Source organism: Lepidochelys kempii, chromosome 27 (assembly GCF_965140265.1).
Source record: "Lepidochelys kempii isolate rLepKem1 chromosome 27, rLepKem1.hap2, whole genome shotgun sequence".
Lineage (NCBI taxonomy): Eukaryota > Metazoa > Chordata > Testudines > Cheloniidae > Lepidochelys > Lepidochelys kempii.
The window spans coordinates 15,838,317-15,866,079 of NC_133282.1; the positions used below are offsets into that span (position 1 = coordinate 15,838,317).

At 46.1% G+C, this 27,763-nt stretch overlaps 1 protein-coding gene across 6 annotated transcripts in view; it reads left to right on the forward strand.

Annotated features, from left to right (window-relative positions):
* CDK12 (cyclin dependent kinase 12) overlaps positions 1-27,763 on the forward strand; it is a 72,613-nt gene that overhangs the window by 26,020 nt on the left and 18,830 nt on the right. For 2 of the 6 annotated variants that reach the window (XM_073326201.1, XM_073326206.1), the window contains 4 exons: positions 99-230; positions 2,780-2,994; positions 4,568-5,017; positions 7,659-11,593. In XM_073326201.1, coding sequence (XP_073182302.1) covers positions 99-230; positions 2,780-2,994; positions 4,568-5,017; positions 7,659-8,332 — 1,471 coding nt within the window. In that variant the 3' untranslated portion in view covers positions 8,333-11,593. The other 4 variants (XR_012156417.1, XM_073326205.1, XM_073326202.1 and 1 more) reach the window with 4 other exon arrangements.

Here is a 27,763-nt window from a genome sequence, read left to right on the forward strand (position 1 = left end):
TTCCCATGTCTCAAGGGGAGTGGTCAAGCCATTTTCTGAGCCCTCTCCTTTTAGAACAGCCTCTTAATTCTGACCTGGTCCCCATAATCTTCACCCAGCGTTCCTTCGGCTGCTCTTGATCTGCTGGACCACATGCTGACGCTGGACCCCAGCAAACGTTGCACGGCAGAACAGGCCTTGCAGAGCGATTTTCTTAAGGATGTGGACCTCGGCAAGATGGCTCCTCCAGAGTACGTATTGATGGGCATCACCCACTGCAGTTTGCCAAAAGTGGTGGCCTGAGCTAGGATTCCTAGGCTCTTTGCTCTGCTCTGCCCCAGCCGTGTGGCTGTGGGCAAGTCACTTTACCTTAGTGTCTCTTTTGCCTCTCCCCTCTGTAAAATGGGGATACCACTTATCTCTCACAGGGGCTGAAGTTCACTTTAGTAATGCTTGTAAAGTGCTCTGAGATCCTCTGATGGAAGATGATATAGAACGGTAAAGTATCATTAAAAACCCCCAACCTCTTTGCCAAGGAGGATTGGCTGGGCCTTTTGAGTTCGTTAATACTGCTTATTAATTGGCTAGAAGGCTTGCTGTTGAGTAGCATCACACAGCTCCACCCACAGAGCACACTGATAGTGAAACCCTGTTCCTTTGTGTCTCCGTATGCAGGGATGACGGGCTTTGAAATACCTGTGACCCCTTTAGAGCTGCCAAGGGCAGCCCCGTCATGAGACCATCACTTTGTCTCGCAATTTAGCACGTCACATGAATGGCCAGGCCCTGATGGGTTTGGGTTTAGAAATCTGCTGGAGCAGCTGGCTGTTCCCAAGCAAAACCCAAAACTATAAACATACTTGGATTGTTTGAAAGGTCTCAGCGAGGCACTGAACTCTCTTAACGCTCCAAATGAGGAATCCAGACATATGCAAGGCAGTGAAATGGGAGTCTGGGTTTTTCCTGGGCCTGTGAACTAGATTGAGGTTTTCGATTTTTTTTTTTTTAAGGCCAAAAGGGACTGTTACCCGCACAAAATTATCTATCACTTGCACACTCTAGAGAACCCACTTCCTACCTAGTTCCTAGGGTTCGAGGCATAACCCGGTTAATGTAGGCACCACCACCCTTTCCCAGTTCCTAGGGCTCCAGGCAAAAGGCACCTAACTTTACCCTCCGTGGGCTCTGGGCTCAGAGCAAACACTCATTCCTTGTGGACTCAGGGCTTAATCTTTTGTGAGTTTACAGGATCTTTTACCAGTGAAAGAGCCTTACACAGTAATATCCTACTTACCCTCTGTTTGTTAACAATCACCAAAACAGAATGCACACGCTACACATACAATGCTCATCACTCCCAGTAAGACAGATTAACTTTGCCTGATGGCTAGACAGGATCAGGTCATCTGGAGGACTCCAGCTTCTGCACGGTGTGGTTGGCAGAGTGTTGAGCTCTGATCTTGGGGCTGTGTCCTGGAGTTGGTTCCCAAAGAACTTTCTTTTGGACCCCAGTTTATATAGTGAAACTTGAGTCCTGCTTAGCTGTGCCTTAACTTAGCCCAATCATTTTACTAAAATTTTACTAACCAAACCTAACATACTGTAACAAAATTCTCTAACCTAATCATCCCGCCACCTTAATTAATTTACACCTAGTAAAATTAATTATGTAACAGACAGAAACAATCAATGAACAAGACAGAGATCATACAGACAAACAATAGAGAAGTGGGGACCATAATGACAAAACAATAAAGAAATGAGGATTTCACAACTATTGATAAGCGATTTCTTGACCGACAGGATGCTGTCAAACTAAGTTTTCTTTAACCATCTTAAAATCCGTTTATCTGGTTATAGTAGGTGCCATTAGGACAGGATTCCTTCCTAACAGCCTGAGATGACATTGTTTTAATGTAATTGAGATGGAATGTGAGGATGACTTCCTGCTTCTAAGCTAATGGCTGCTGCTCTTAATATGGCTGCAGACAAAGACCTTAGGTCTTATAATATGGCTACAGGAAAAGGCCTTATCCTTACAGGACCATTAGATCAGCGGTTCTCAAACTGTGGGTCATGAACCCCTTTTTAATGGGGTTATCAGGGCTGGCGTTAGACTTGCTGGGGCTCAGGGCCAAAGCCCGAACGCCACCACACGGGGCCAAAGTCTGACCCCCTACTGCCCAGGGTTGAAGTGGAAGCCCCACCGCCCAGGCTTTGGCTTTGGCTTTGATGCGCGCCCTCCCGCCCATTTGGGGCAGTGGGGCTTGGGTGGGTGTAGGCTTCAGTCCCCCTTCCTGGGGTCATGTAGTAATTTTTGTTGTCAGAAGGGGATCACAGTGCAATAAAGTTTGAGAACCCCTATATTAGATCATCTAATCTGAGTCTTCTGTCTGTCCCAGGCCATAGAATTTCACCCAGTTACCCTTTTATTGAGTCCTAACTAGGAGCTACATGCCTCAAAGCTAATCTAGCCCTGACTTAATTAAGATCCCTGTACAGTTTAAGCGGTGTGAGCACAGTAATGTCTCCTTCATCACTGTAGGACACAAACCCCTCCTTGTTTGGTAATGTTGCTGCCATCAGAACAATGTCTCACGAAAGCTCATGCTCTAATAAATTGGTTAGTCTCTAAGGTGCCACAAGTCCTCCTTTTCTTTTTGCGAATACAGACTAACACGGCTGTTACTCTGAAACCTTTGTGTTACTGAGAACTTCCCCAGCCCATGTAAGGTTTAACTCAGGACTTCTCATCGCTTTTCCTATGTTTCTTCTCTCATCAAGTTTTGTCCTCTTCCAGCCTCCCTCACTGGCAGGATTGCCATGAGCTGTGGAGCAAGAAACGCCGACGACAGCGGCAAAGTGGGATAACAGTGGAGGAGCCTCCGTCGTCTAAAGTTTCTCGGAAAGAAACTACCTCTGTAACGAGCACAGACGCTGTGAAGAACAGCAGCAGCCCGGCACACCCACAGCCTGTCCAGCTCAAGATAGAGCCTGGTGCTGGAGATGCAATAGGTCAGTTTGATGTTGTCACAACAGTTTCCTGTGTCTATTCCAGTGGGAACTTTGTCAGTTGCAAATGTTTCCAGCCGGTCTCTGAAGGCTCCTGGTGGAATTTATAATCAGCTGGAGTATACTTTACATAGAGAGGAAATGAGCGCCTAGTACATACAATTATACACCCTCTGCTCCTTTGCATGTATTCCTATATGACAACAAACATGAAAGAGAATCTTGTGAGTCACTTAAGACCAGCAAAGTATCTGAGAATATACTGAAGGAAACAATCGTGCACTGGCAGGCGGATGGACTGGATGACCTAAGAATTCTATTCTGTAACTGTTTTTGACCTAATTGTGTGTTGCATTATAATGACTAACTTTCAGAGTAGGAGGAGCTGGGAATATCTTGTAGGCAAAGTCCAAATTCTCTGCTGGGATCAATGGATTTTTGCCCATTAATCATTGTAGTAAATATTATGCCTGGTAGTAAACATTTGCAGGATCAGGACCTTACACTATCTATTCATGCTGGTGTCTAAATATTAAGTAAACGCAAGGGAGCCATATTGACTCCTGGAAATAGACATATGCAACGTTTTCTAAACAAATCTGTTGTCTGTATTATGGAAGCACCAAGGAACCTCAGTCAGGTCAGGACCCCTTTGTTCTAGGTGCTGTACAGACAAAGGACAAAGAAGACAGTCCATGCCCCAGTGAGATTGTGCGTTGGGATGCAGCATGCGGCTGAAAGAAGACGAATGGGGTTGGGTGAATGAGGGAACAATAAAACATGCCGAGTGACGTGGAAAATCAGAAATCCCAGCTTGCTATTTGCCTGACAAGTAACGGAAGCTTGTTTTCAAGCTTCTGACGGTTTTGCAAAAAAGAACAAAGTATAAAATAAAATACCCCGGCTAATTTCTTACTGGTTATCTGACAGTGTACTCACAGCTTGGTGATTCAGCAACAAATGGCGCTTTCCTCTGAGTCGGCCGCTGAGTCAGATGCTGTGCTCCAGCTTGGTGCAAAGGGAGGCTGTGCCCTTGGTGGTGTCATATTTCAGATGAGACTTTGACACATGCTTAACAGGGCCCAGTCCCACATGCTCTCTGACCAGATTCCAGCGTGAGAAATTACATTTTTCCCAGTACAATTTCCCCTCCCATTTTGATTGGATGCCTACGCTGCTGCACTTTCTGCCCCAGATTGTCATGTGTGCTGTTAAACAGCTGCTGCATTCCAACCCACAAGGACCTGCTTTTCAGGGCTGAAGGAAGCACTTCTGGTCTGCAAAGCACTCTGGGGAATTCTGGTTGGAAAGTGCTAGGTGAATGTAAAATATTAACCACACAAAGGGGGATAAAAATCAGCCAGAACAGCCAAACGCTAAGTGCCCAAACCGAGGAGATCGTCAGGAGGTACTTGAGCAAACTTTAACATGGAATTCCTTTCCTAAAACTCCCTCCTTGCTTTTGAAAGGTTGGGGGGTGGGTTTTCTGCTCTGCTTTTCCAAAGGAATGGTTCTGCACTTATGTGCTATGCCTCTCCTGAACCGCTTTCTGTGACGCTTCTTGTATTCTCTGCAGGCCTTGGAGACATCACGCAGCAGCTGAATCAAAGCGAACTGGCTGTTTTACTGAACTTGCTGCAGAGCCAGACGGATCTCAGTGTCCCACAGATGGCCCAGCTGTTAAACGTACATTCTAACCCAGAGATGCAGCAGCAGCTGGAAGCTCTCAACCAGTCCATCAGTGCTCTGACAGAAGTCACAACTCAGCAGCAGGACTCTCAGAAAGTGGCCCTGGAGGAAGCCATAGAAGAAGAGCCAACCACAGAGGTCCAGCCGCCAGAGGAGCAGACAACCCCAGAAGCGGCTAGCACTCAGGGAGATATGCAGAACATGCTGGCTGTTCTTCTGAGTCAGCTGATGAAGACCCAGGAACCTGCTGTAAACCTGGAGGAAAGCAACGGGGAAAAGAGCAGTGAGCAACGTGGGCCAAGGAAAACTCCTACCACGCATCAGGAGGAAAGCACAGGTAAATAATCGTGACTGTTGCTTGTGGACCTTGGGTGCCATTCACCCTTCTGAGGAATCTTAAGCATTCCATAAAAGTGCATCTAGTTTATAACTGTGACCGTGGGGAGCCAGGCCTCTTGTGCATTGTAAAGAGGGTGATTTACGAAGGGATGAAAAGAAGCATGGTGCCAGGCTTACACCAGCTTTGGCAGTGTGTCAGACTGCAGGACTCTCTGTGGGAGGTGACTGGCCACTCACTCAAGTCGCTTTATTTGAGACTGGGTGCAGCAGAATCTCATAAATAGGCTTGAGCAGCTAGGGCAGATGGTTAAAACTTCCTGAGTAGCCAAGCACACCACAGATATTTCAAAAATTGGTCAGGCCACCTCACTTCTCCAGAGCACTTAAAATCCTTCAACAGGGTGGGGAATGGGCAGTGAAGCCTGAAAAGATTCCTCTTGTAGAAGACAAACCCGATGAGTTCTTTTTTGGTATGATCCAGTGCCCAGTGGCTGATTAACATTGGCCAGTGATACTGTGCTAATAAATTCATGTTGCATTTATACACATGCAGGCAGGTTTTGCACGGGGTATCAGAGCCTCACAGTGACTAATTCCTCTTAACATCGTAGTGGTCTTTCTCACACATGCAAAAATATATATAGAAAAGACTGAAGTGTGTTGGGGATGGGATTGGCAGGGAATGCAGCAGCAGTTCTGTAAGGAAAAAGCTGGCACACCTGGCTTCGCTACGCCTGGTTTTAGACCGTTCTAATGCTGTCTCTCATTTTCATGAGTCCTAAAATTCAACAGACTTGAACAAAATTGAGCTGAGTGCTCATTCCTAAGATAGTGAGAGAGGGAGAGGTTTGTTTCTAAAAGATTTTGCTTGTGCCAGTGGAATCTTGGATTTCCTTTCCAGAGGTGAGTTTAAATGTGCATTCATATTTTCCATTAGTGCCAACAGAGCGACACAGGATGATAGGAGAAGCAGATTATAGAAGCTTCTGCTGCATATGAATTACAACTTATTTCTCCGGAGAACCGCTTTCAACCTTATTCACAGCTCCTCTCTGCAATACAGTTGAAGACCTTGCTTTTCAGTAATAGCAATCACTCCATCCAAATGCACACACCCATCAGAATTTAGTCATGATCATACTTTTGCCCCAGTACTGAAATATAATTATTGTAGAACAGGTTCAAGTACAGTGCAACATCTTGTATTATTATTAACTATTTGAAAAATGGGCAGTGGCCCAAAAGAGTCTTGCTTGTCCTCTGGATTCTAACACAACCTAGTTTTAAAGAGCAATTAATAGAAAAGTAAACTTAAAAATATTACAGGGAAGTGTGTGCTTTATGTTCTGACCAAATCTGATCTGCTTGAGGTCAAAAGATGATTTTCTTAATTACCATTGTGGCAAATTCCACCAAGGCTCTGGCTCTCAGGCTATGTCCTTGCTGCATCTTATAACATCATCGGTAATAACAAGAATCATTATCCATTCAGCTGATCGTGTTGTTGACAATGAGCTCACGTTGAATCACATTCTTACGGCTGCACTGGCTCTGCAAGCCTAACAAGAGCCAGGACTGTTTTTTTCAGTAAAGCCAGCACACTGCCACAAAGACACCTAGGGAAGCAGATATGTCCAATAGGAAATTGCCTTCTTTCTGTTTTTTTTTTTTTTTTTTTTAAATGCATAGTCACTTTTCTGTCTGTGACTGCACTTTAACTGGGAATGGGATGGAACCCTTCACTGTTGTGATGTAAGAAAGCAGAACGCTTTGTTCTTACCACTGACTCAGTAGCAGGAGTAAATAGGCACCAGTGACAGAGTTGTGACCATGACAAAGTGCAGAAAATATTTTGGTCTCATAAGGGGAGATCCTTTTGAAACAAACATCCTCATTCGTTCAAATCTGGGCAAAACAGAGCACAAAAGAAACTGATTGTCCTTTTGTAACTGGCAATCTGTAAATCATGTGAAAACATTTTTATACTTCTAAGTGTTTTATATATATTTTTTTAAGACTGTCCTTGTGCAAATTTATTTCTTAAGCTGCTATAAAACAAACCAAGTAAAAAATATAATTCTTGTCACAAGCTTCCTAAGTAGTGAAGAAGGGAAATTACGTTTTACTCTAAGGCTCGGATCTTGGTCAAAACTTGATCTTGATTTTTACACGGTGGGTCCATGCTTCATCAGTAAAATTGCATACAGTTAGCCCCGAGATACAGCTGCCAGTAAGTGTATTAATAGAGCATTGACGCCTTATGTCCTTTTGCAGCAGCAAGAGGTAGCGCTTTCAAGGCGCACACTCTGTCATGTGATTCGCATCTGTCTTTCTCTCCCTCGCTGCGTTAGTCTTTGATCTAGAAGTAGGAATTGTATTCACAGGTACCCGTGTGTTAGGGCAGCAGTGTTTGATGAACCAAGAATGTGGGGAGGTGGGGGAGTAAGAGCAGGGGAAAATGTTAATGAACTGTACACTTGTCTTTCAAGGATTACCAGCTTTAAAAACTCCGCCTCTTTCTCTGTCCATCCCAGAAAGCAGGCTGTCTCCAGTGGTGGGCTGTTTGTTTTCTGTAAATGTATTGATATCTGCTAACATGTGATTTAAGATGTTGTTTAAAAGAAGTAACCCTTCCACAGCATGTCCTCCTCGCATTCTCCCACCAGAGAAGAGACCCCCTGAGCCCCCTGGACCACCACCGCCTCCACCTCCTCTGTCTGAAGGAGATCTCTCCAGTGCAGCACAGGAGTTGAACCCAGCTGTGACGGCTGCTCTGCTGCAGCTTTTTTCTCAGCAAGAGGCGGAGCCGCTAAGCCACTCGACGCAGGATCACCAAGCCTTGAGATCTGCGGATTACGTCAGATCACAGTCGTCCAGGACTTACGGCACTGAGGAGTCGGAGGGGGGATTCAGTGCTGACGAGCGGAATGCTGGCCAAACTTTAACAGAACCCTCTGCCCAGACTCTGGGGAAAAGCAGGACCTTTTTGGGCTCTGTGAGCCACCATGGGGAGGCGAGCAATTACCAGGGCACAGGATCTGTCCAGTTTCCAGGGGACCAGGACCTCCGTTTCACCAGAGTCCCCATAGCGTTACATTCGGTTATTGGGCAGTCCTTTGTAAAAGCTGAGGGGAGCAACAACACACTGGCACACCCAGAGGCCAAAATTCAAAACTACAGCGAGCTGGGGCCAGGGACTGCTGGCTCCAGCGGGACAGGAACAGGTCACAACTGGGGCATTTATGGGAAGGCCTATCGTGGGCCTAGTAGAGTGCCTCCAAGAGGGGGAAGGGGCAGAGGGGTTCCTTATTAAGAGACTTGAGTTTTGTGATGATCTCCTTCCCTCCCTTGCCTCTCAACCTTTAGTGAAATGAATTATTATTATTTTATTATTTTTTTTTTTTTTTGCCAGAGCGAGGTATTGTCTACATTTCGGCTACTGCAAAGCTCTATGTTGTATTCCTTGCTCGCTAGGCTGCTAGCCGGTGCCCTCCAAAATACTGTAAGAATCCTAACTGGGCATTTTGCTAGCCAAACTTCTCACCTGGTTAGTTGGTTTCTGCCTTAGTCTGCAGATGGTGGGGAATCGTTTGGAAAAGGAGAAAAAAATGGAAAAAGGAAATAAAAATGTTTTACTTGCCTGGCACTCGGGCTTCTCAGAAAGAGAACCATCTTGGTGTTCAGGTAGGACTCGGAGAGGGTCCGTTTCCCAAGGCAATTTTTTGTCCCCAGTCTTTTTATTTAAAGTATTCATGGAATGGTGCCTAGATCACCTATACTGGATTTGGAGAACCAGGATATGGCACTGGTTTGTATTACAAATTTTTATTTAGCGTCCCTTCTTTCCACTAGGTTGCTGGACACCCCCTCACCCTCTTTCTTTTCAGGTCAGATCGTCTCTCAAAGTTTTACACTTGGGAGATCACAAGCTCAGTCTCGCTCCCTCCCAGATCCTAGATGGTGTGTTTTGATGGCAGCCTTAGTGCACTGGCTTTTGAAAGGGCTCTTTGGGGTTTTTTTTTAATTATTATTATTATTCCTCCATACATTTGCAGTGGAAATGGTCTTTTTAGAAACTCAAGAGCCTAAGAGAACTCCTGACTTTAAAACAACAGCAAGAAAAAAACCTTTGTAATACTTAAAATCTAAAACATTTTAAGATTTAAAGCAGAAATTTTCTGGCAGGGAAACTTTGCCAGCTGGGAGTGTCTTTTGTAAATGTCAGTCATGCTCTCAGGGCTGGTGGTGTGTGTGTCTGCTGTTTTAAATCAGGCTGACAGCGTTTGCGTACTTCGAGGGTTAATGTATCATTTCTGTATACATATATATTTTTGGTGTGGTCAAGAAAGTATTTACAATGGATTTTCTTCTCCTGCAGAACATTGCAATGGTGTCCACTTCAGTAAGGCTTCAAAACAAAAAACAAAAACAAATTAATAAAACAAGAATACACATTTTGGGGATTTTTCTTCAAAGTGGGCTTTTCTGAAGGAAAACGTACATCTATTCTTTTAATTTTTAAAATGACAGCGTTGATGTGTAAAATGGATCAGAAACTTTATGGCCGTGAGACCTTCTGATCATTGCAAAAGGATTTATTTTCTTGTTTTTTTTTAAAAAAAAAATAAAAGCCACGCCCTACCCCCAGCAGGTGGTGCATCGTGACCTACAGGGCAAAAATCTGCCTTATTAACACAGACAAGTGACTGTAGGGAAAAGCTTTCCAGAGGCAGGTGGAAGAAGGAGAGAGAATATATATTATCCTGTAATATATACGAGTCCATTTGTATGACTAAAATAGCAAATCCTTATATTGTCAATTCAGCAAAGACTAGTAACACACTTTGCAAAATTCCAAGTGTAAATTTGTGGATTTTTTTTCAATTGCCAGTTAATGCCTAATGTGCAAAAATAGTACTGTAAAAATGCAGAGTGCACTAAATAAAACAGAATAACCTCTCCAGACATTTTATTTAAATATACATATATATATTTTTCTTTTCAACATGCAGCTGTCAGACATTCTGGCACATTTTTAGTTGTCCTGCTCTTCCTCCCAAGCCTGTTTGAATTTTGGAAGGAGAATTGTGTTACAGTCCTGAGTCTGTGCAGGAAGCAGATGCATCCTTTTCTTTCTTTAATTTTTTATTTCCTTTCCACTTTTGTTACCAGTTTTCATCCACGGATTTGTCCGCCTCCCCAAAACTAGTGTTCGTTAGGGGAAAACAAAAATCTACTTGAATTCTTCTGATGTGGCCCCATCTATGTGCTATTCGCTTTCTAACAGAACTGAATTCCAGGAGTTCTAGTCAAGAACCTCAGTCTTGTGAGCTGCTCCATGAGACCAGGCCTGTATTGACTTTAGTTGAGCTCCTCGGTCTGTCTGGGTGGAGCAACTCTCAAGATGCGAGGGCACTATCTGTCTTGGCTTTTGTAGTAAAACTTGGCTCTGAAAAGAAGCAATGCTGTGAACCCTGACTTGTCCTGCCAGCTTCCCCATAAGCGTGAATAAAGAGAACAGCCGTTCATGCTGTTTCTATACACGTATTTGTGTCACAAACCATCAAATGCTATTACATTGATTTTGTTTCTTTGATTGCATCATTCAATAATAAATTATGCAGGATGCCCTAAAACCATGCTGGGGATCCCAAAGGCAGTGGTAATGTGAAAGTGGATTTTCATTTCCCCTTTCAAGTCTGAATCTAAAAACAAGACAAAATCTGAATTTTTTGTTTGTTTGATTTTAAGTTTAAACACCCTCCCGCCCCCCCTATGCACCTGATATTCAACCTGATCCAGCACCCATCTATTTCAGTGAGCATTGGGTCATGCCTTTGAATACCAGGGGATCTTGGCGGGAGGGGAAATGGTATTTGCTGTTCATCTGTTATCCCTTTAAACATGCTGAGCAAAGTTGGACAGAATTAAATCTCTCCTAGTTAGAATGAGAGTGGGGGGGGGGAAAGTTCCTGAGCTCCATCCAAAATGCGTTTACTTAAGTGCACCATGAAGACATTAATTCCATTGCACAGGTGACTCTAGGACAGATGAGAGAAAGTGGCTCAATTTCTGATGAAGGGAGCTGTAGATCGAAGGGGCACAAACTTCTACTTTGTATTTGTGATCCTGGGCAAGGAGGGTGGTGGAAGCGTTTGTTTACTCCCTTTCGTTAGCCATATCTGAATTTATCCTGAGGGACTCTGTACGTAGAAGACTAAAGGATTTTACAAAGAAAAAACAAACTGTCTGTGATTATAAGCTGGTGGTACAGGTTACAGGGAACTCATTAGATGATTATTCACCCCTCTTTTTTCTTCTTCTTAATGTTAGATCATCTTTGGGTTTAACACCAATGTCTAAAAGCTGTAGCCACTGTGTTCCCCAGCAGAAAAGTGTCTGATACCAACACCTTCTTGTACCTCTCCTGAGTTTTGTTTTGAGACTGAGCGCGCCTTTTTTTGGTTGTACCTTTGTCTCTGTACAGATATTTTGTAATATATTAATTTTTTTTTCAGTTTATAAAAATGGAAAGTGGAGATTGGAAAATTAAATATTTCCTGTTACTGTATTATCTTTTGCTCCATTGCATTGAGTTATTACGCTCCTCATTGTAGTCTTTAAAGCACATATGGTAACTTTTGCCTTTAAAGGATTCTCTTTTCCCACTTCTCCATTCCCAACTGTAGCTTGATCCTGAATGGCCAGATATACCGGTAAGTGGGTCTTACCTTAATGCTGGTTGGTGTGGGTGAATAGGATTTGCCATAATGCACCAACACATAGTCCCAGCCTCTTAGATGCATTGTTGAAATACCATTGTCCATTCATAAGGCCCAGGTTGTGGAGAGAATCCTTTTCAATTGAGTCAATACCAGAGCCCCAGGAGTCTGTCTCCATCCTTCCCTGAATCTCCTTGACTGTCGCTCAGAACTGTGGCTTTGAAGTGTTTAAGTTACCTGTGCTCTTCTAATGCTTACTCTGGTTAGGTCTGTGGAGGACAGGCTCTGGACACTGGGGCGTTTCGTTTATTTGGGCAACACTTAAATCTTACGTTTGTACAGGTGAAGGGAAAAATAAGGGGAGGACAAATTTGGGAAAACACAGTGAATGGAAGGAGGGGAAGCAGTGGTGAAATAGAAGCCAAGCCAGGTCTGAGTTGGAGGAGGAAAGACCATTAGGTGTATTGAGAGAAAATTATTATAATGCCACTGGGTGTGTATCGTGCACACCCAACTAGTGAACATGCCAAACCAGAACAGACTTCCTGGGCCAAGAGGTTTATGAACAAAGGGAACAGTCCATTCCAAAAGAGCTGCAGGAGAGCAGACAGGTGTGCAGTCTGGGTTACCGGCATGTATTCCAGAACAGGTCTGCCTCCTGAAGCATCTGAGGGGAAGGGGATGGGATTTGTTGCATGTTGCTGGGAAAAACCTTTCCCAAGGTTTAAAAAAAAAGGGGGGGGGCATGAAGACACAGTGAAGGAGCAAACCCAAGAAGCTGACAGAAGCCAGGTTGGGTCTGACTAGGCAGGAGGTGATACGTAAAGAGGAGCTGAGGCCAGTGCAAGAATTTCAGAAGGTGGGGAGACATGGTTGGGCCATGAAGAAAGGATGGTGGCATCAGCAAGCTGGAGGGAGAAGGAGAGAACCAGAGCATGGGCTAATTCGGTGTGGGGATCATGGTCTGGAGACCTAGATGAGAAAGCAGCAACAAGAATTGGAAAGGGCCTAAAAAGGGAGAACGAGGAAGGAGAGATGAAGGTGGGCGGGCTGGCTGGTGGTAGGGCTGAGAGGAGAACAGGGAGCAGAGGGTGGAAGGAAACGCAGGGATCTAAAATTAGAGCCTGGCAAAGAGCTGCTGGGACTCAGTAACAAGTGAAAGGGGTGGGAGTTACTGCAACAAGGGGAGAAAGGGGATGGAGGGAGAGGAGGGAGAGGAGGCAAACCTGGCTCCTATTCCTCCCCTCCTGTGGGTGTGGCCTGAGCAACCCTCTCACCTCCCTGGGAGTGCCAGACTCTGTGTGTGTCTACACTGCATGTGTTCTTAACTCAGGTTAAAATAGCAGGGAGGACATAGCAACTCAGCTTTTAACGTGGGTTAGCAGATAAGCTGCTGTATAGGCTTTAACTTGAGCTGCTAACCTGAGTGACGAGCCACGTTGTGTCCTCACTGCTATTGTAACCTGAGTTAAGAACACACTTTTTGCATTGAAGATGCAGCCTTCGTCAGATTTCCCAAAGATCTCAGCTGCCATCACAGCCTTTCACTAAAAGGCTGATTTGCCTGAGATCAGCACAGTGCCAGTCTCTTAGGGTTGAGCGTGGCCCTTGCCTAGTAGGGAGACTTGTACCATTTGTTCCTAGTGTGTGCGTGGGGGTGCCGTCCTTACTGCTATCCACCTGTCCCATCCCCTCTTATGTACAAAATTGCCCTTTCCACGTGGCGTGCTTCGGAAGGCAACTTTTGCTCTGCCCCCAACACCAGAACTGTGAGCCAAAGCATGCTGGGTATTGACTCATGCAAATCAAGCCATAGCATAGCTCTCCCCTACCCTGCTCCAAGCAGCTGCTAAAACCAGAGGATTCCCTTAGCTCTCTGCGATTTGTGTGCTCCACCCCTATGGAGAGCCAAGGCACAGCCGTACAAGCCTGGCCTCTAAAGCTGGGGAAAGCCACCAGACCCATGTCAGAATTGTAACATTTGGCTCATTCCTCCAGGGTGAATTTGTCCTTGATGGGTGTGTCTAGCCTGAGACTCTCTTGACTGGGACAGGTGATTTCCCTGTTAGACCGTACTGTAGGGCCAAATCCTGCCCTGGCAGAGGTGGGGTAGAATCCGAGAAGGGAAACTGGGTTGCTGTGTGCTCAGATCTGCCTGGGTCCAGTTCCAGTCTATCCAGGTGCTTAGATGGTCCTCACCGCACCGATGCCTGAGCGCCTTCCTGAGCTAGAGGTCTGCTCACCCATCCTGCTAGATGGGCATCTCTCAGGCATTCTCTGTCCTGCTGGCAGGGTGCCAGCAGTGATGGATCATCAGGGCGTTTCCATCAGGAGCGTGCAGATCATCTAGTCCTCGCTGGACTTTAGAGTCCCTAATCCTAGATCTGGCCTGATCTCTCCTGGCAGAGGCCTGGGTTGGTGTCCCCCCTGCCTCTGACGCTATTAAAAGAGATCAGTTTGTAGTGGGCGGGTGCCGGGGAAAGAGGCAGCACCAGGGATTCATGCTCTGCTGTGCGCTTGGAAGCAGTGGCAAAACTTAGGGATCTGACCCTGTTGTGGTGACTTATTAGCAGGGCAGCTGGCCTGCTGCGTTGACTCCTCTGCCCTTCTGAGCCATCCCCAGGGCCACACGGGGGCCTAGTCTGCAGGGTGTTGGCCAATCATGGCAGTGGGGAGACTTTACACATTAAAAAGCGGCCCTTTGCCCATCATGGAGGGGAGGCCCCTCCTCACCACGTGGGCTGGTCTTTCACCACTGTGGCCCTTAGGAGATCCCTCCCTTGGGTTTAGGCCGCGCCGTTGGAGTTGCGTGCAAGCAATTCCAGCTCGGTTTGCAGAAGAGCATAGGGAATGGAAGGATTAGTTCTGCCTGAGCTCCTGCGTTTAGTCGCTGCATCTTCAGAGCAGGGCAGGCAGAGCAGGTTCTCCTCGGAAACCAGATTAAATATAAAGCTTTGAGAGGGGAGGTTTAGAAACAAAAGCATCTTATTTAACACCTCCGCTCCCAAGAGAAGCCTCAGCATCACAGCATGGCTTGGTGTGTCCCCACTGCAGGCTGTGGGAAAGCGTGTAGGCAGAGATGGGTCCAGCAGGGCAAGTTAAGGACTCCAGGACAAAACTGAGCCTACAGGCCAAGCAAGAGAGAATCAAAACTAAGGTGATGTGATACCAGTTTGCTACCCAGGCTCCCCTCCCTTGGGCCTGTCTCCTGCATTTGCAGAGGGGCAGATGAGATGATCTCAGTGGGTCTCATCTACCTATTGTGATGCTAGCTCTCGTCCCCTAGAGAAAGGGGGAGTTGGTAGAGCCCCGAAAAAGGATTACTGTGCATGTGTTGTGAATCTAATTGTTACAGCAGCTGCCATGACCATGAATGAGCCCAGGGGAAGGGAAGAGGTGATGAACTAGATCAAACTGGATTTAGCACATTTTTATCTTCAAATCGAAGTGACAGTCCGCAACCATGAATACATTGAATGGTTTTGCCCAGAACCCTATGGCAATTGCCATGTTATCTTTGGCTGGATGCCCTTGCCAGCATAGGCGCAGAGAGCAGCGGGTGAAGAGTTAACTCTAGCTGTTTCCCGTGCCCCCACACCTGCTCAGATATAAACGGAGGGAGTAATAAAGCAGGAGCCCTCGTTAAGGATAATCGGGATTTAAGTGCTTCCACCAGGGAGCCTTAAAAATTGAGCTTACTGGGATGCAATGTAGAGGTTAGCCGGCAGATCGGTCAGCCTAGACCCTTAGAGACTGGTGTGTCTCATTGCCTGATTGAGGACTCCTTTGCTTCCCTGTTTCTGCAAAACTCTTGGTAGCTGTAAAAACCAGCTGAATTATAAGTCTATGTGAGGGAAGTTCTATCTGAAAGACATTTATTGTTGGACAGCCTTGGCAGGTTCCCAGCAGCATGCATTCGCTTAGCACAAATTGCTTGTTACCTGGCCATGGGACACCACGGAAAGGATCTGCATTGCCATCCATCACCCCCGATGTGACTGCCTCAGACTTGATTGATGTCCTCACTGAATGAGTCTGGCAGAGAGCTGCTAAGTATGAAGAATTAAATGGCGTTTTGATACCATGTTTTAAAGGTTGAGATCAGGAAGATGCAGTTGGGCATCTTCAGTTCAGCCCTGCTTTGTTTGCTGTTGGACGTTGAAAAGGTTTTTGGATGTAGCTGAAACCCTAATCCTACCTGTGGCCCAGCTATTCTGCCTTGCACATCAAGAGTAAAATTACCAACACAAGGCTTGAGGCTGTACTCCTTACTCAAGCAGAATTCCCACTGATTTTCAGTGGAAAACTTGTGTGAGGAAAGATGGTGGGATCCATGGCTGAGAATCGGGTTCTTCATAGCTGATGATGGTCCTGATGGGTGAAGTAGAGAGATCCAAGGCTGATTTTTCCCAGTATCACATTAGTTTGAGGCTCTGATGTTTGTAGCTACAGAGGAAGATGGCTTGGTCAGTGGAATGGGGCAGGCAACCAGAAGGTTTGAAATGCCTGTTAACACCCTGATTGCAGGTTCCAGTCTAGACAAGGTCCACTCCGGCCAGAAAGAGTTCTGTGCGGTTTGTTTTGTCTGGGTCTTTCAGATAATTCATGGAGAGGCTTTATCTGTTCCACATGGTGGGACATCAAAGATTATGGCACTTCTTGGGAGGGTAAGATTGAGACACATCCTAGATCATAATTTCTATGGAGCATTTATGGGAAAGAGGGGGTTGATGGTTCCATCAAAAGGGAAGCTCTAAGGTAGATGAAATTTGAGCACTGAGCTACTTTGTCCTGTTGAGTTGTTCTCTTCCCCCCGCCCTCCCCATGATGTTTTGCATTTACCAACAAACTGAGCTTTCTTCATTGTGTGTTTTGTACTCGTGTAAACTGCTGGATTGAGAGCTCCTGGTTGCAGAACCGGCAGCCGCAGTGCAAACTGTCCCGCCATTGTACCTACTGCTGACCTGGCTGTGCTCTAAGGTTATGGGAGTTGTTTCCTGGGCTCCCTCAATCCTAGCCTACTTTGCCAATGAAAAGGCCCAGAGCTGCTGGTTTGTCCTGATTGGGGCTTTGTGGACTTTCTTTAAATCCTGAGCTTGATGGAGCAGGAATGGCCCCCTCTTTGGGAAGTGCTTGGCGCGTTGTGGACACTGCTGCAAATGCATACAGTTGGAGAAGCCGGTTTCAGAAGGGGGTTGGGCCCTAAACCGCAGCAAATTGGGAATTAATCCTCATTTACCTGTGTCCGTTCTGCACTAGTGCCCTGGGGGGAAGGCTCAGGAACCCTTTACCAATACCCCCAGGAGAAAGTACTCTGTATTTGGGGTCTAAGCGGTGTTCACCTCAAGACTGCTCCCCCACTTAAGAACTTACAGTAGATTTGAACAATTAAAGGTGACTTGGGAATGATTATGTTTAAAGGGCCTGCACACTTGTTTGTTGCTTTATGATGTGTGAGGAAGACTGCAGGCCTTGGCTTGTTTGTTAACCCCAGTCAGAAGTAACACTACTCCCTAGCACATTTATTGCTTCTGAAATACAACCCTGGTCCCCTTAGTCCCAGCCTAGTGCCTTATCCACTGCCTTAGGACTGTCAAATCATATCATCGTCCCTTTTGCTGGAGGACTTCCGGGATGACTCATGTTTCAGGAGTCGTCTTAGCCCTTACCAGCGGGGGTGAGGAGTCCTTACCAAAGAGATTTCCTCCCACGAGTTTGGACTAAGCGAGTGTTCACCAAAACCGAGCCGTTAGCCAACCAACAATCAGCCCACTGTTCTGACAATCCTGGCCTAATGGAATACGTTTGAAATGCTTTTTAAGGTACTTTGTTTGGCCACTTCTATTGCCCTTCCATCCCACGCAACAGTGGTCCCGCTTCCCACAGGTTGTCTCATGCTGGGGAAAAATCAGATCTGTAACTCTCAACTGGAAATAGCAATGATAGATCTTGTAGTATAGCCAAGGCTCAGATGGACTTCCTACCATCTCATCTAATCCAACTAAATCCCCTGACTGCTCTTTCTGCTGACTCTTCCTGCTGTTGATTGCACTGGGGAGAACTGGAGTCTGATTTTCTGCCTTGTATAGCTAATACTCTGTTCATTCACCCCTATACAGATGCCTTCCTCAGCACTTAGCCTAGTGAGGAACCCCAAATGTGGGTCAGTCTGAAATGGGGAATGTGAGACCCATGGTTTGTCCCTTGTCAAATACTTCTGCTCTCATTCAAACAGGCTTCGCCAGGACTTCAAGGGATGCAATTAACTCGTGAGGTAGTCCATCTAAAAGGTGTCAGGGGAAGCAGCAGTTGCTGTATTTGCCCCAAGTCTCCCTGCCAATTATGGTTTTACAATCACATTTTCCTAGCTGGTTTAAATAGTCTTTTTTTCCATCACTTCTGTGAAAGACCCATGCAAACACCTTGGGAAACTGACTAGCCTCAAAGCACTGTCAAGTGTGCAAAATAAACAAACTGGAAAAGTAAATGTCATTTTTCCTGGCTCTTTGTTACAAGAATCTTGGAAGGGAGGAGGAGAATTACAAGTAGCAATAGTTGTTTTTTTTAAAAAAATATCCAGACAGATGTATGGCTGACTGTTCCTTTATCTTGAGAATGCAGGTTCATAACTGGGGCTGCTTTTGCAGTTTTTATATGGGACCAACGGACTGCTGGGCCCAAATTTGACATAATGGCACTAAAAGAGCGTGGAAGGTAAAATCTGGGGTCTTTGTAACAAAAAGAAGCAAAACCCCCTGGAAAGTAAGACCCATCACTGAAGACTTATCCCATTACCTCTCTAGTTTGCAGTCAAGGGTGTTTTCTGCTTCTTGCTGGTGCAATATGTTCTAATGCACAAGTTCTGGATGTCTTGAACATCTCATTTATTTACATTACGGTAACACCTAGATATCCCAGTTGCACTGGGTGCTGTACAGACAGCAGAGAGATATATTACCTGCCCCATAGAGCTTACAGTCAAACTGATTAGAGTCCTGCTTATTTTATTGGCCCCAAAAATTTAAAGGTCCCATGTTTCCTACCCTTTCTGCTTTTTCCTAAGGGCCGATCCAACGGCAAACCCTTCTGCTGTGTCGTAGATGCCCTAGTTTGATTTAGTCTCATCCCGTTCCCCAAGCAATAAAGCGTCTCCGACTTCTTATTAATTAGATTGGGTTTAAGGAGCGGGAAGGAGGTTAAATCTTCAATCCTTTGGGTCGCCCCTCTGAAGGATCCCATTAGCAGATTCCTATGAACAATGGTAATTGTCTTCATGTTCAGTTCTTCCCCTTTAAAAACTCTCCCTCCTCACCTTAAGCAGATCCGAGCAAGGCCTGCGGGAGCCTTTAGCGGCCCATTACAGCTGTGAGGACTTTGTGATTTGCTGCAAGCCAAAAGGCTCTTCTCTCTGTCTCCTGCAGTGATGTAGGCCTTGGCAACCCCGGGCTTCATTCCCATCAGTCTCGTCACGCTGCCAGTATCGATCGTGCACAGCGCTGCTTCGTGCATCTCCCCAGTGCGGTGTCAAAGTGGCTTTTAAAGCTGGCTGCTTGCGTAGTGGCTGTGGGACTGTGCTGTTAATGCCAGAGTGAAAACCCCAACACTGAACTTACTCCCTCTCTTCCCACCACTATGTCCACTGCTCCCCTTTCTCCCATGGGCCTATTGGTACCTTTCCCCTCCCAGCTGAGATCCCCATATCCTCCTGCCCCTTCTTCCCAAATCCATTGTCCATTGGCAGTAGAGATACCAAAGCTGCGTTGAATGTTTATCATGGACATCTTAGAATTCCCATACCAGATCAACTCAATGGCCCCTCTAGTCCAGTGTCTTGTGCACCATACCAGAAGGTGCAAGAAATTTTGCAGTAGGCGGTTATGGATTAATCTGCTGGTTGGAGAGATTTCTTCCTAATTTCAGACACTTAGAGATTGGCTCTGCCCTAATACAGGAACATTCCAAAACTCTTGGTTACTTTTAAAATCTTTGCTCTGGCTGCTCTTGTTCTCCATAAAGATGGCTGATCCCTTCTGGAATTCTGCTAAACTCTTGGCTGCAATGACATCATGGGGCAATGAGTTCCACAGGCTAGCTATGCCCTTGCTGCTCCCAAGATGAGGCAGAATGAGCATACAGATCCTTCCCTTTTGGTCTGACTAGAATGGTGCAAACACAGCTGGAATCTGGTTATTGTACATGTTGGCAAACTCCTATTTTTCCTCCTTGTCTAGTTAAGATCATGTTTCCATTTGGTTAAAGCAGTATGGTGCAATACTGCTGGTTTAAGATCCAAAGGAGAGGGTAATGGCATTAAATGCTTTAGCTCTGCTCCAAGAAAAGCCTCTTGCCTACGTTTTGGTAACAGAACTGCCCTGCTTCTGGCTAGATCATTTCTATTCTATCTGATGATTGCACTCTGTGTTCTTGGCACTGTGTGTACATAGAAGGAGCTAATGGTCCCTTCTACTCTGAATCAGATCTAATACATAAGTTGAAGGTCCAAAATTCAAGTGGTTCAGCCACAGGTGATTATTTGCCGACTAATGGCGTGTGTCTGTGTGTGCACGTGGTCCTCATATTTTCATGAATCAAATTCAGAAATCCCATCTTTTATGTATTTTTAAGACTTTTTGCTACAGATCAGGTTCAGGGCAGTGCAGTGAAACCTTAGATTCCTGGACATGAAATCAAGAAGCAACTGTTCTGATCCTCCATCCTGCATTCCAGCATCATGCAGGCCATAGATTAGTAACCAATGGCACCTTTCAGGGTGCGTCTACTGCAGGTGCCCTGCTTCTCAGAGACTGGATGATGATCCATTTCTTTATAGCAAAAAGGTCTGGCCCATCTTGATTAGCCCATGTTGCAGGGTGGGACATTGGTAGTGGAACTGAGCCCCTGGGCCAAGCCATGGTGACCACTGGCCCAGGACGGCTCTCTGGTTAGAAGACAACTTAAGGTTCAATACATTTATAGCCTGTTTGCTGAAAAAGGCCATTCCTGGCTCTGTCCTCACTGGTCCCTGCCATTCTCAGTAATTACAGCTGTCTGATCACTGCTTTCTTTTGCATACTCTGTGATCCCAATCTTGCAGTCCGTGGCATAGTCTTTAGTAGCGCTGGTTGAATTTTCTTTTTTCCCCTCATGAAAAATGGTAACTTTTTTTTTGTTTAGCAAGAATTTGGAAACCAAAAAACTTCAGTTGACACTCTACATATTTTGATTTGGATCTGGTTTTGTGGTGCCTCATGGGAGTTGTAGTTCGAATGCCCCATGCTCCCATTCTCCTCTAAAGGCCAGGTTGCCTGATTGGATTACATCTCCCATGATCTCTCCTCTTGGAGAGGCAGAAGCCATGTGTCTTGGAAATCCCTGGCCATGGTGCATTATGGGAGATGTCCACTTGGGAACCCTGCCCGAGACAGGAGAATGGAGACCTTTCGGCAACTGCACTGTAACTCCCATGAGGCCCAGTAGCGGCATATCCAAATTGAAACACCCCAATTTGGGGGAATATGAAAAATGGAGATGTTACTGCAGAAAGTGGGTACTTGTTAACTGCTGCCATCCCATCCTTTCCAGCCAAGGGACAGGACGTCCCCAGGTTACAGTGGATCAGGTGGGATCACTGAGGCAAGATTCAGCTTATCTAGTTGCCTGAATGTGTGCTGGCAAGGAGAGGCAGGATCCACTACAGAAGGTTATGTTTGATGGGTTTGCTCAAAGTATTATTGCTCCCAAGGCACTTTGAGGTGCTGTTATAGCCGGTTAGCTGGGCATTTTAGTAGCCAAATTAGAGACCTGCGAAGGATTTGTTTTTAACTGGGTTTGTGCCCTTTATTTTGCTTAATGGTGTAAACTTGACAGCTTGAAACTGTAAAAATAAATAAAAAAATTTTAACCTTAAAACTATTAGAAATGTCACCTCTGGTGTCCTGACTTCATTGGAGAACTCATTAGAGGGTCCCTAAGGAGGTTTTGTTAACTTTAATTGAATAATGGGTGTTCTTTAGCAAAGGCTTCTTTTCTCCAAAATGTTAACAGGCCGTTTGTATTTGTCAATCGCTATTGACGCAAACCATCCCACCCACCCAATAGTCTGACTGCGAATGTCTTCCCCTGTCAATGGCTCAGCTTTCACTGGCTTGGTTCTCATGATGTCGTCATGGCGCTAAGTCTTCAGTCCTGAGAGAGGCACCCGGTTCAGACAAGCCTTGAATTTCTACTGTAAAAAAAAAAACAACAAGGCAGGAAGAAAACCCTTAACAATAAAAATATAAAGAACCCTTCAATGCTTCTCTTCCTATCCTAAAGAGGGGGAAAAAGGAGGCCCCCGGCTTAAATTCCATCCCACCTCCTCTTCAGGTCACCTCTACAGTACTTGGTAACATTTTCAAAAGCACCTCAGTGTCCTTTTTGAAGAGACTGAGGCTTTCAATGAGATTTAAGCGCCAATGGGACTTAGGCTCCTAAATTTGATCCCATTGTCTACACTGTGATTCTACCCCAGGTACAATAGAGTTAAAAGCTGTAGTGTGGACAACACGTCACCACTGTCTTGACACCAGGCTGCAAAGTCTTGGACGGAGGAGGAATTCTACCCCAAAAACCACCATGTGGGTGTGGCATGTTTCTTTTACCGTGTCTGGGTGGGGGGAAATGGGTGGGCCACATGCTAACCCCATGTTGTAAGCCTGGTAGATCCCTAGATTAGAACATGGGTTTCTAACATGATTATATCCACACGGGCAAGTAAAAATAGCTACCGTGGCCATGCTTTTCAAAGGTGTTCTGGGGGGTTTATAAAATCAGGAATGGGGTGGAGAAAGGGAACAGGGAAGTGTTATTTATCCCTTCCCATAACACGAGAGCCAGGGTCACCCAAAGAAACTAATAGGGCAGCAGGGTTACAACCAACAAAAGGTTTCAGAGTAACAGCCGTGTTAGTCTGTATTCGCAAAAAGAAAAGGAGTACTTGTGGCACCTTAGAGACTAACCAATTTATTAGAGCATAAGCTTTCGTGAGCTACAGCTCACTTCATCAGATGCTGATGAAGTGAGCTGTAGCTCACGAAAGCTTATGCTCTAATAAATTGGTTAGTCTCTAAGGTGCCACAAGTACTCCTTTTCTTTTTACCAACAAAAGGAAGTACTTCTTCACACAACGCATGGTCAACCTGTGGAACTCCTTGCCAGGGGATGTTGTAAAGGCCAAACGTATAACTGGGTAGAAAAATGAATTGGCTAAGTTCATGGAGGATAGATCCATCAGTAGCCATTGGCCAAGGTGCTCAGGGACACAATCCCATGATCTGGGTGTCCCTAAACCTCTGACTGCTGGAAGCTGGGAATGGGTGACGGGATGGATCACTTGATGATTACCTGTTCTGTTCATTTCCTCTGAAGCATCTGGCATTGGCCACTGTTGGAAGACAGGGACACTGGGCTAGATGGACCATTGGTCTGATCCATTATGGCTGTTCTTATGTTAACTGTGGTGGAACCAGGTCCCTAGCTTGCTGATAGTCATGGGGTCTGTTTAGTAGGGGAGGAAGAGCTGGCTAATGGGGTCTCCTCTCAGATTTCTAGTTGTGAGGCTTTGAAGGAGTCAATGACACGTCCTTCACGGCTGCTGTTTGGCTGCAGATTAGCCATTTGCAGTAATTCTGGCACACAGGACCCGATTCTGCAAATCACATAGGCACATGCTCAACTTAGTCCCTGGGCAGCTCCATGGATGTTACCGTTAAGCAAGTGGTGCCTTTGGGCTGTCGTAGCTATGGAGAGGTTAAATATTTTCTGAATGAGGGGCTAGAGAGGTCCTAATATGTGTTTCTAAAAAGTCAGCTTTTTAAAGTCTCAGTGAATGTAGCAGTGTGGTCCAGTGGATCGAGTGCTGGGCTGGGACTTAGGAGACCAGGGTTCTATTCCTGGCTCTGCTGTTGGCCTGCTGGGTGACCCCTTGGGCAAGTCACTTCCCCAATCCTGGCCTCAGTTTCTTTATCTGTAAAATGGGGATAATGAAACTGCTCCCCTTTGTAGAGTGCTTTGAGATCTACTGATGAAAAATGCTATATAAGAGTGAGGGGTGGTTGTTATTAAATGTCTATACGAAAATAAATCACATCACCTATGCATGTGAATCGATGATTGAGAAGAAAAAGGAAAAGGAGCATAACATTGAAATCAAAGCGGACAGGGCCTGCATCTCCTGACTGTTGTGTATCGTGCGCAGCCCAACAGGGCCTTGCTTCTGAAAAGTGGCTGTTGGATGCTGCTGAAATACAAATAATAATACCAAAGTAGTGGCTGGAAATCAGTGTGTGCTGCCTCGTTGGTCTTGCGGTTTCCAGCAAGGTTATTTTTAAACACCTGTTGCTCTTTCACTAAGGGCCATAACTGTGAGTGCTGCAGCTTTATGTACTACTGGGAAAGAGGAAGGAGTAGGGGTTAGTGGCTGGAGCAGGAGAATGGGCGCCAGGATTCCTAGGTTCTATTCCTGGCTCTGCCGGTGATTCACTCAGTGACTTTGAGTGAGTCCCCATGCCTCAGTTTCCCTACCTGTGAAATGTTTTATGAGACTGACCTGCCTTTTGTAAAGTGCTTTGAGATCCTCTGGGAATCCCAGGTGCTGCTAGAGAAGGGCTAATGCTCATTACTCCTCTTCCACTTCTCTGCTGCCATAACATGGGGAGACCGCAGTTGTTCTTATAAAATGTCGACAGGGCAGCTGGGCAGTTTAAATCTCTGCAAAGGTTTTTCTTGACTTAGGCTACAGTAAAGGCAATGGGAGCCGTGGGCTGTTCCTTGGGACTTTCTCTGCACCCTGCGGTGTTGCACTAACTTGTGCAGTGCCTCTCAGAGCAGAAGGGAAGGGGTTTTTCCAAGACTGTCTAAAGCACTCCCCTTTTTGTTTAACGTTCAGTACATGTGAACAAATATGACCAGTGAACACGCTGGAGAAAGGTAGTCTGTGCTAAATTACTCTTATTTACTATGTTTTACTGAAGTAGCTCCAGGGAGCCTCACTGCTGGACCAGGACTCTTTTGTGCTAGGAACAGATTCAACGCCCTCTTTCTTTTAACAGAGGCTTGAATAACCTCCCTTCGGGGATGGCCAGGCTCACTCTGCAGCCCCTTCCTTCAATACACCCTCATGTATAGTCTTCTTCTTTGTTTTAGGTCGGGTGCTGGCACGTCTCTTAGCAGCTGATGCCTGACTGGAGTATGCCTTTAGCCAACGCCCGTCTGAGAGTCCCTGCTCATTGTGGAGGGTGATGGCCCATGGCACCTTGGCATCTTTAAGCCTTCTTCCTTCGTGAGTAACCAATGGTCGAGGAGCTGCACCAACCCCAGCTGCAAGGGCTGGTTGCAAACTGTCCTCTTGTGATGTGGTCTTGTGTATCTGCTAACTGGGGACGGGGGTTGTGCTAGGGAGACGGAAAACTCAAGGCAGGCAAGGAATGGTTTAGAACAGTCTATAAAGGCAGAAAGGAAATGAGATGCCACTAAGCCAACCCACACTGGATAAAGTCTCGCATGCTTATAAAGTGTCTTCCCGCTGGTAGCTGGTTCCCAGTGGATAACAGCCTTCTACTGCTACCAGCTAATGTTTGTTTGTTTGTTTGTTTTGTGGCAGCACCTGGGAGCCCTGCTTGTGGATCCCATTGTAGGGCTGCTAGTCGTGTAATTAGAAAACCAGCATAATCCAGAGACTGATACGTACTGAGCACTAAAGACAGCATGATAGAGCACGATTTGTAAATGGTAGGAATGTAAAACTTACAGCGGGAGATGGAATGGAACGCTAAATTGCAATACCCTGTTTAGCCAGGAGAAGGTACTGTGTGTAACCTACCTGAGTTGCTAATAGCAGGAGCTAGCAGTGAACTGAAGACACATTTCTAGTCTCTCTCGCTCTCTGGAATAGAAGCTCTGTAGCCAGTCCCTATCTGGAGGTGTGGAAAAGCTGAAGTTCTCTGGGGCGCTGAAAGTGGCATGTTCATGAGACTGATCCTGCAACCTTTGTTGCTGCTTTCCTTCTGTTTGTGCTCTCCTCTGAGTGCCTTTGCTTCTGACACCATGACATGTCCCTCTTGCACATGGTAGGCTGCAGGGCTGCTACTTGCAGGTCAGACTCATACTAGATATGAACTGGCTACAGAGTCTGGATCCAGATCAGGACGTTGCGGCTCAGAGCTCACCGTAACTGGGAGCCAATGGGCAGTCTGTGGCCATAGGAAGCTGTTTGCAGCTACTCCCTAATCTGCTCCCCACAGCAGGCGTTGCTTTGTTCTGAAGAGTGGGCTGGGGCATTGGGTGCAAACCAAACATTCAGGATCCAAGTTAATGGCTGCAGATGGTCAGCAATGAAGGCCGCACCTGTCCTTTGTGGATCCATCCTCACCTAATTTATGGATCCATTTCCAGACACTGAGGGTATGTCTACATTCACACTAAGCCCAAGCTCTGACTCGGGTTTGAGCCCAAGCCCCTCTTCCGTCCACACACAAGTCAGTCGGACGTTGGACAGCAAGCACTCAGGTCCTAGCTGCGAGATCTGGGTCCTGCAATTATAAACCCAAGCTTTACAATGTAGGGTGGATGCTCAAGCCACGGGCATGGAAACACCATGTCCCCAAGCCCGGGCCCCACACACCTAGGTGTACAATGCAGTGTAGATGCACCCTGGGAATGGAGGTGTTGGAAGGGCTCGGAATCACCCAGTAATGCCTGCCATATGTGGAAGCATGAAATAGCCACCAGATGTCGCTCTCAGCACAGTGACCGTGTAGCACTGTGGTCAGGATTTCGTAGCGAGCACATTTAAAGTTAACAAAAGTTAGTCTGTCACTTTAAATTTTCACACCTACATTTCTCCCTCCAGATACTATTTATATCTGCGTTACAGGTTTCCGCTGTAATATGACCTGTTTCCTTCCAAAGCTGCTACCACCTTTGCTTAAGTGTTTGAAAAAGAATTGTCCTCTCAAATGGATGATCGCTGCTGCATTCAATGCAAAAAGCCAAGGAACTCTCCATTAATAATAATGCATAACTGTTGCCTAGTGCTTTTCATCCCCAGCTCTTCAGGTTTTTGCCACAGAAGATCAGTGTTGTTATCCCCCCGTTTTACAGAGGGGGAGACTGAGGCACAGGTAGGGTAGTGACTTGCCCAAGGTCGCACAGGAAGTCAGCAGCAGAGCTATAAATAAAGCCCAGGCGTCCTGACTCCCAGTCCAGTGCTCTACCCAGTGGGCTTCAATGCTTGGTGGCATGTTCTAGGCCTGGAACCTGTTTATTAAAACTGATACTGTATTGCATGCAGAGTCTTTGGTTTTCCCAGTTTTTTAAAGAACAGTTTGGGTGACACTGGACTAGAGGTTGATCTTGTGAATAAGTCACTGGACTGGAGTTCTAGACCTCAAAATTCAAACCCCAGCTCTGTCATGCTCCCGTGTGGGACACTGGGCAAGTCACGCCATCCCTTTGTGCCTCAGTTTCCCCCACCTGCAAAACGGGGAGAATGACAGTTCCCTGCCTCACTACGGGGGCAGGGCGGGGGGATTTGCAAAAATAAATGCTTTCATGTGTGCCAGGTGGAGGGATCCTGCAGGGGCTGTGTGAACACCCAAAGAATTTCAAAGCCACCAGAATGCTGCTGGTTTCAAAGTGCAGCTCAGATGCTGACGTGATTAGGTTGAGTTGTTTGGCTCAGGACAGCAGGTGAAAAATGGAGCAGGAAAGGGAGTAATCCAAGAGTGCAGGATCTATATCAACCTATTTAATGTATAATATGTGCCCTCTGTATCCTGTATTGGGGTGTGCTCTGTGTATGCTAGGTGACCTATCCCTGATACACACTTCAAGCTGATGGGCTGTGTGTGTGTGTGTGTGAATCGAATGGGTTGGAGGTGGGCAGGGGGAAGAAAATTGGTCTTAAACATTGTTGCCAACGCTCGTGCTTTTCTTGTAATATTTGCAGTTTTTCTCAAAGCCCCAGAGTCCCTGGTTTAGGTGCG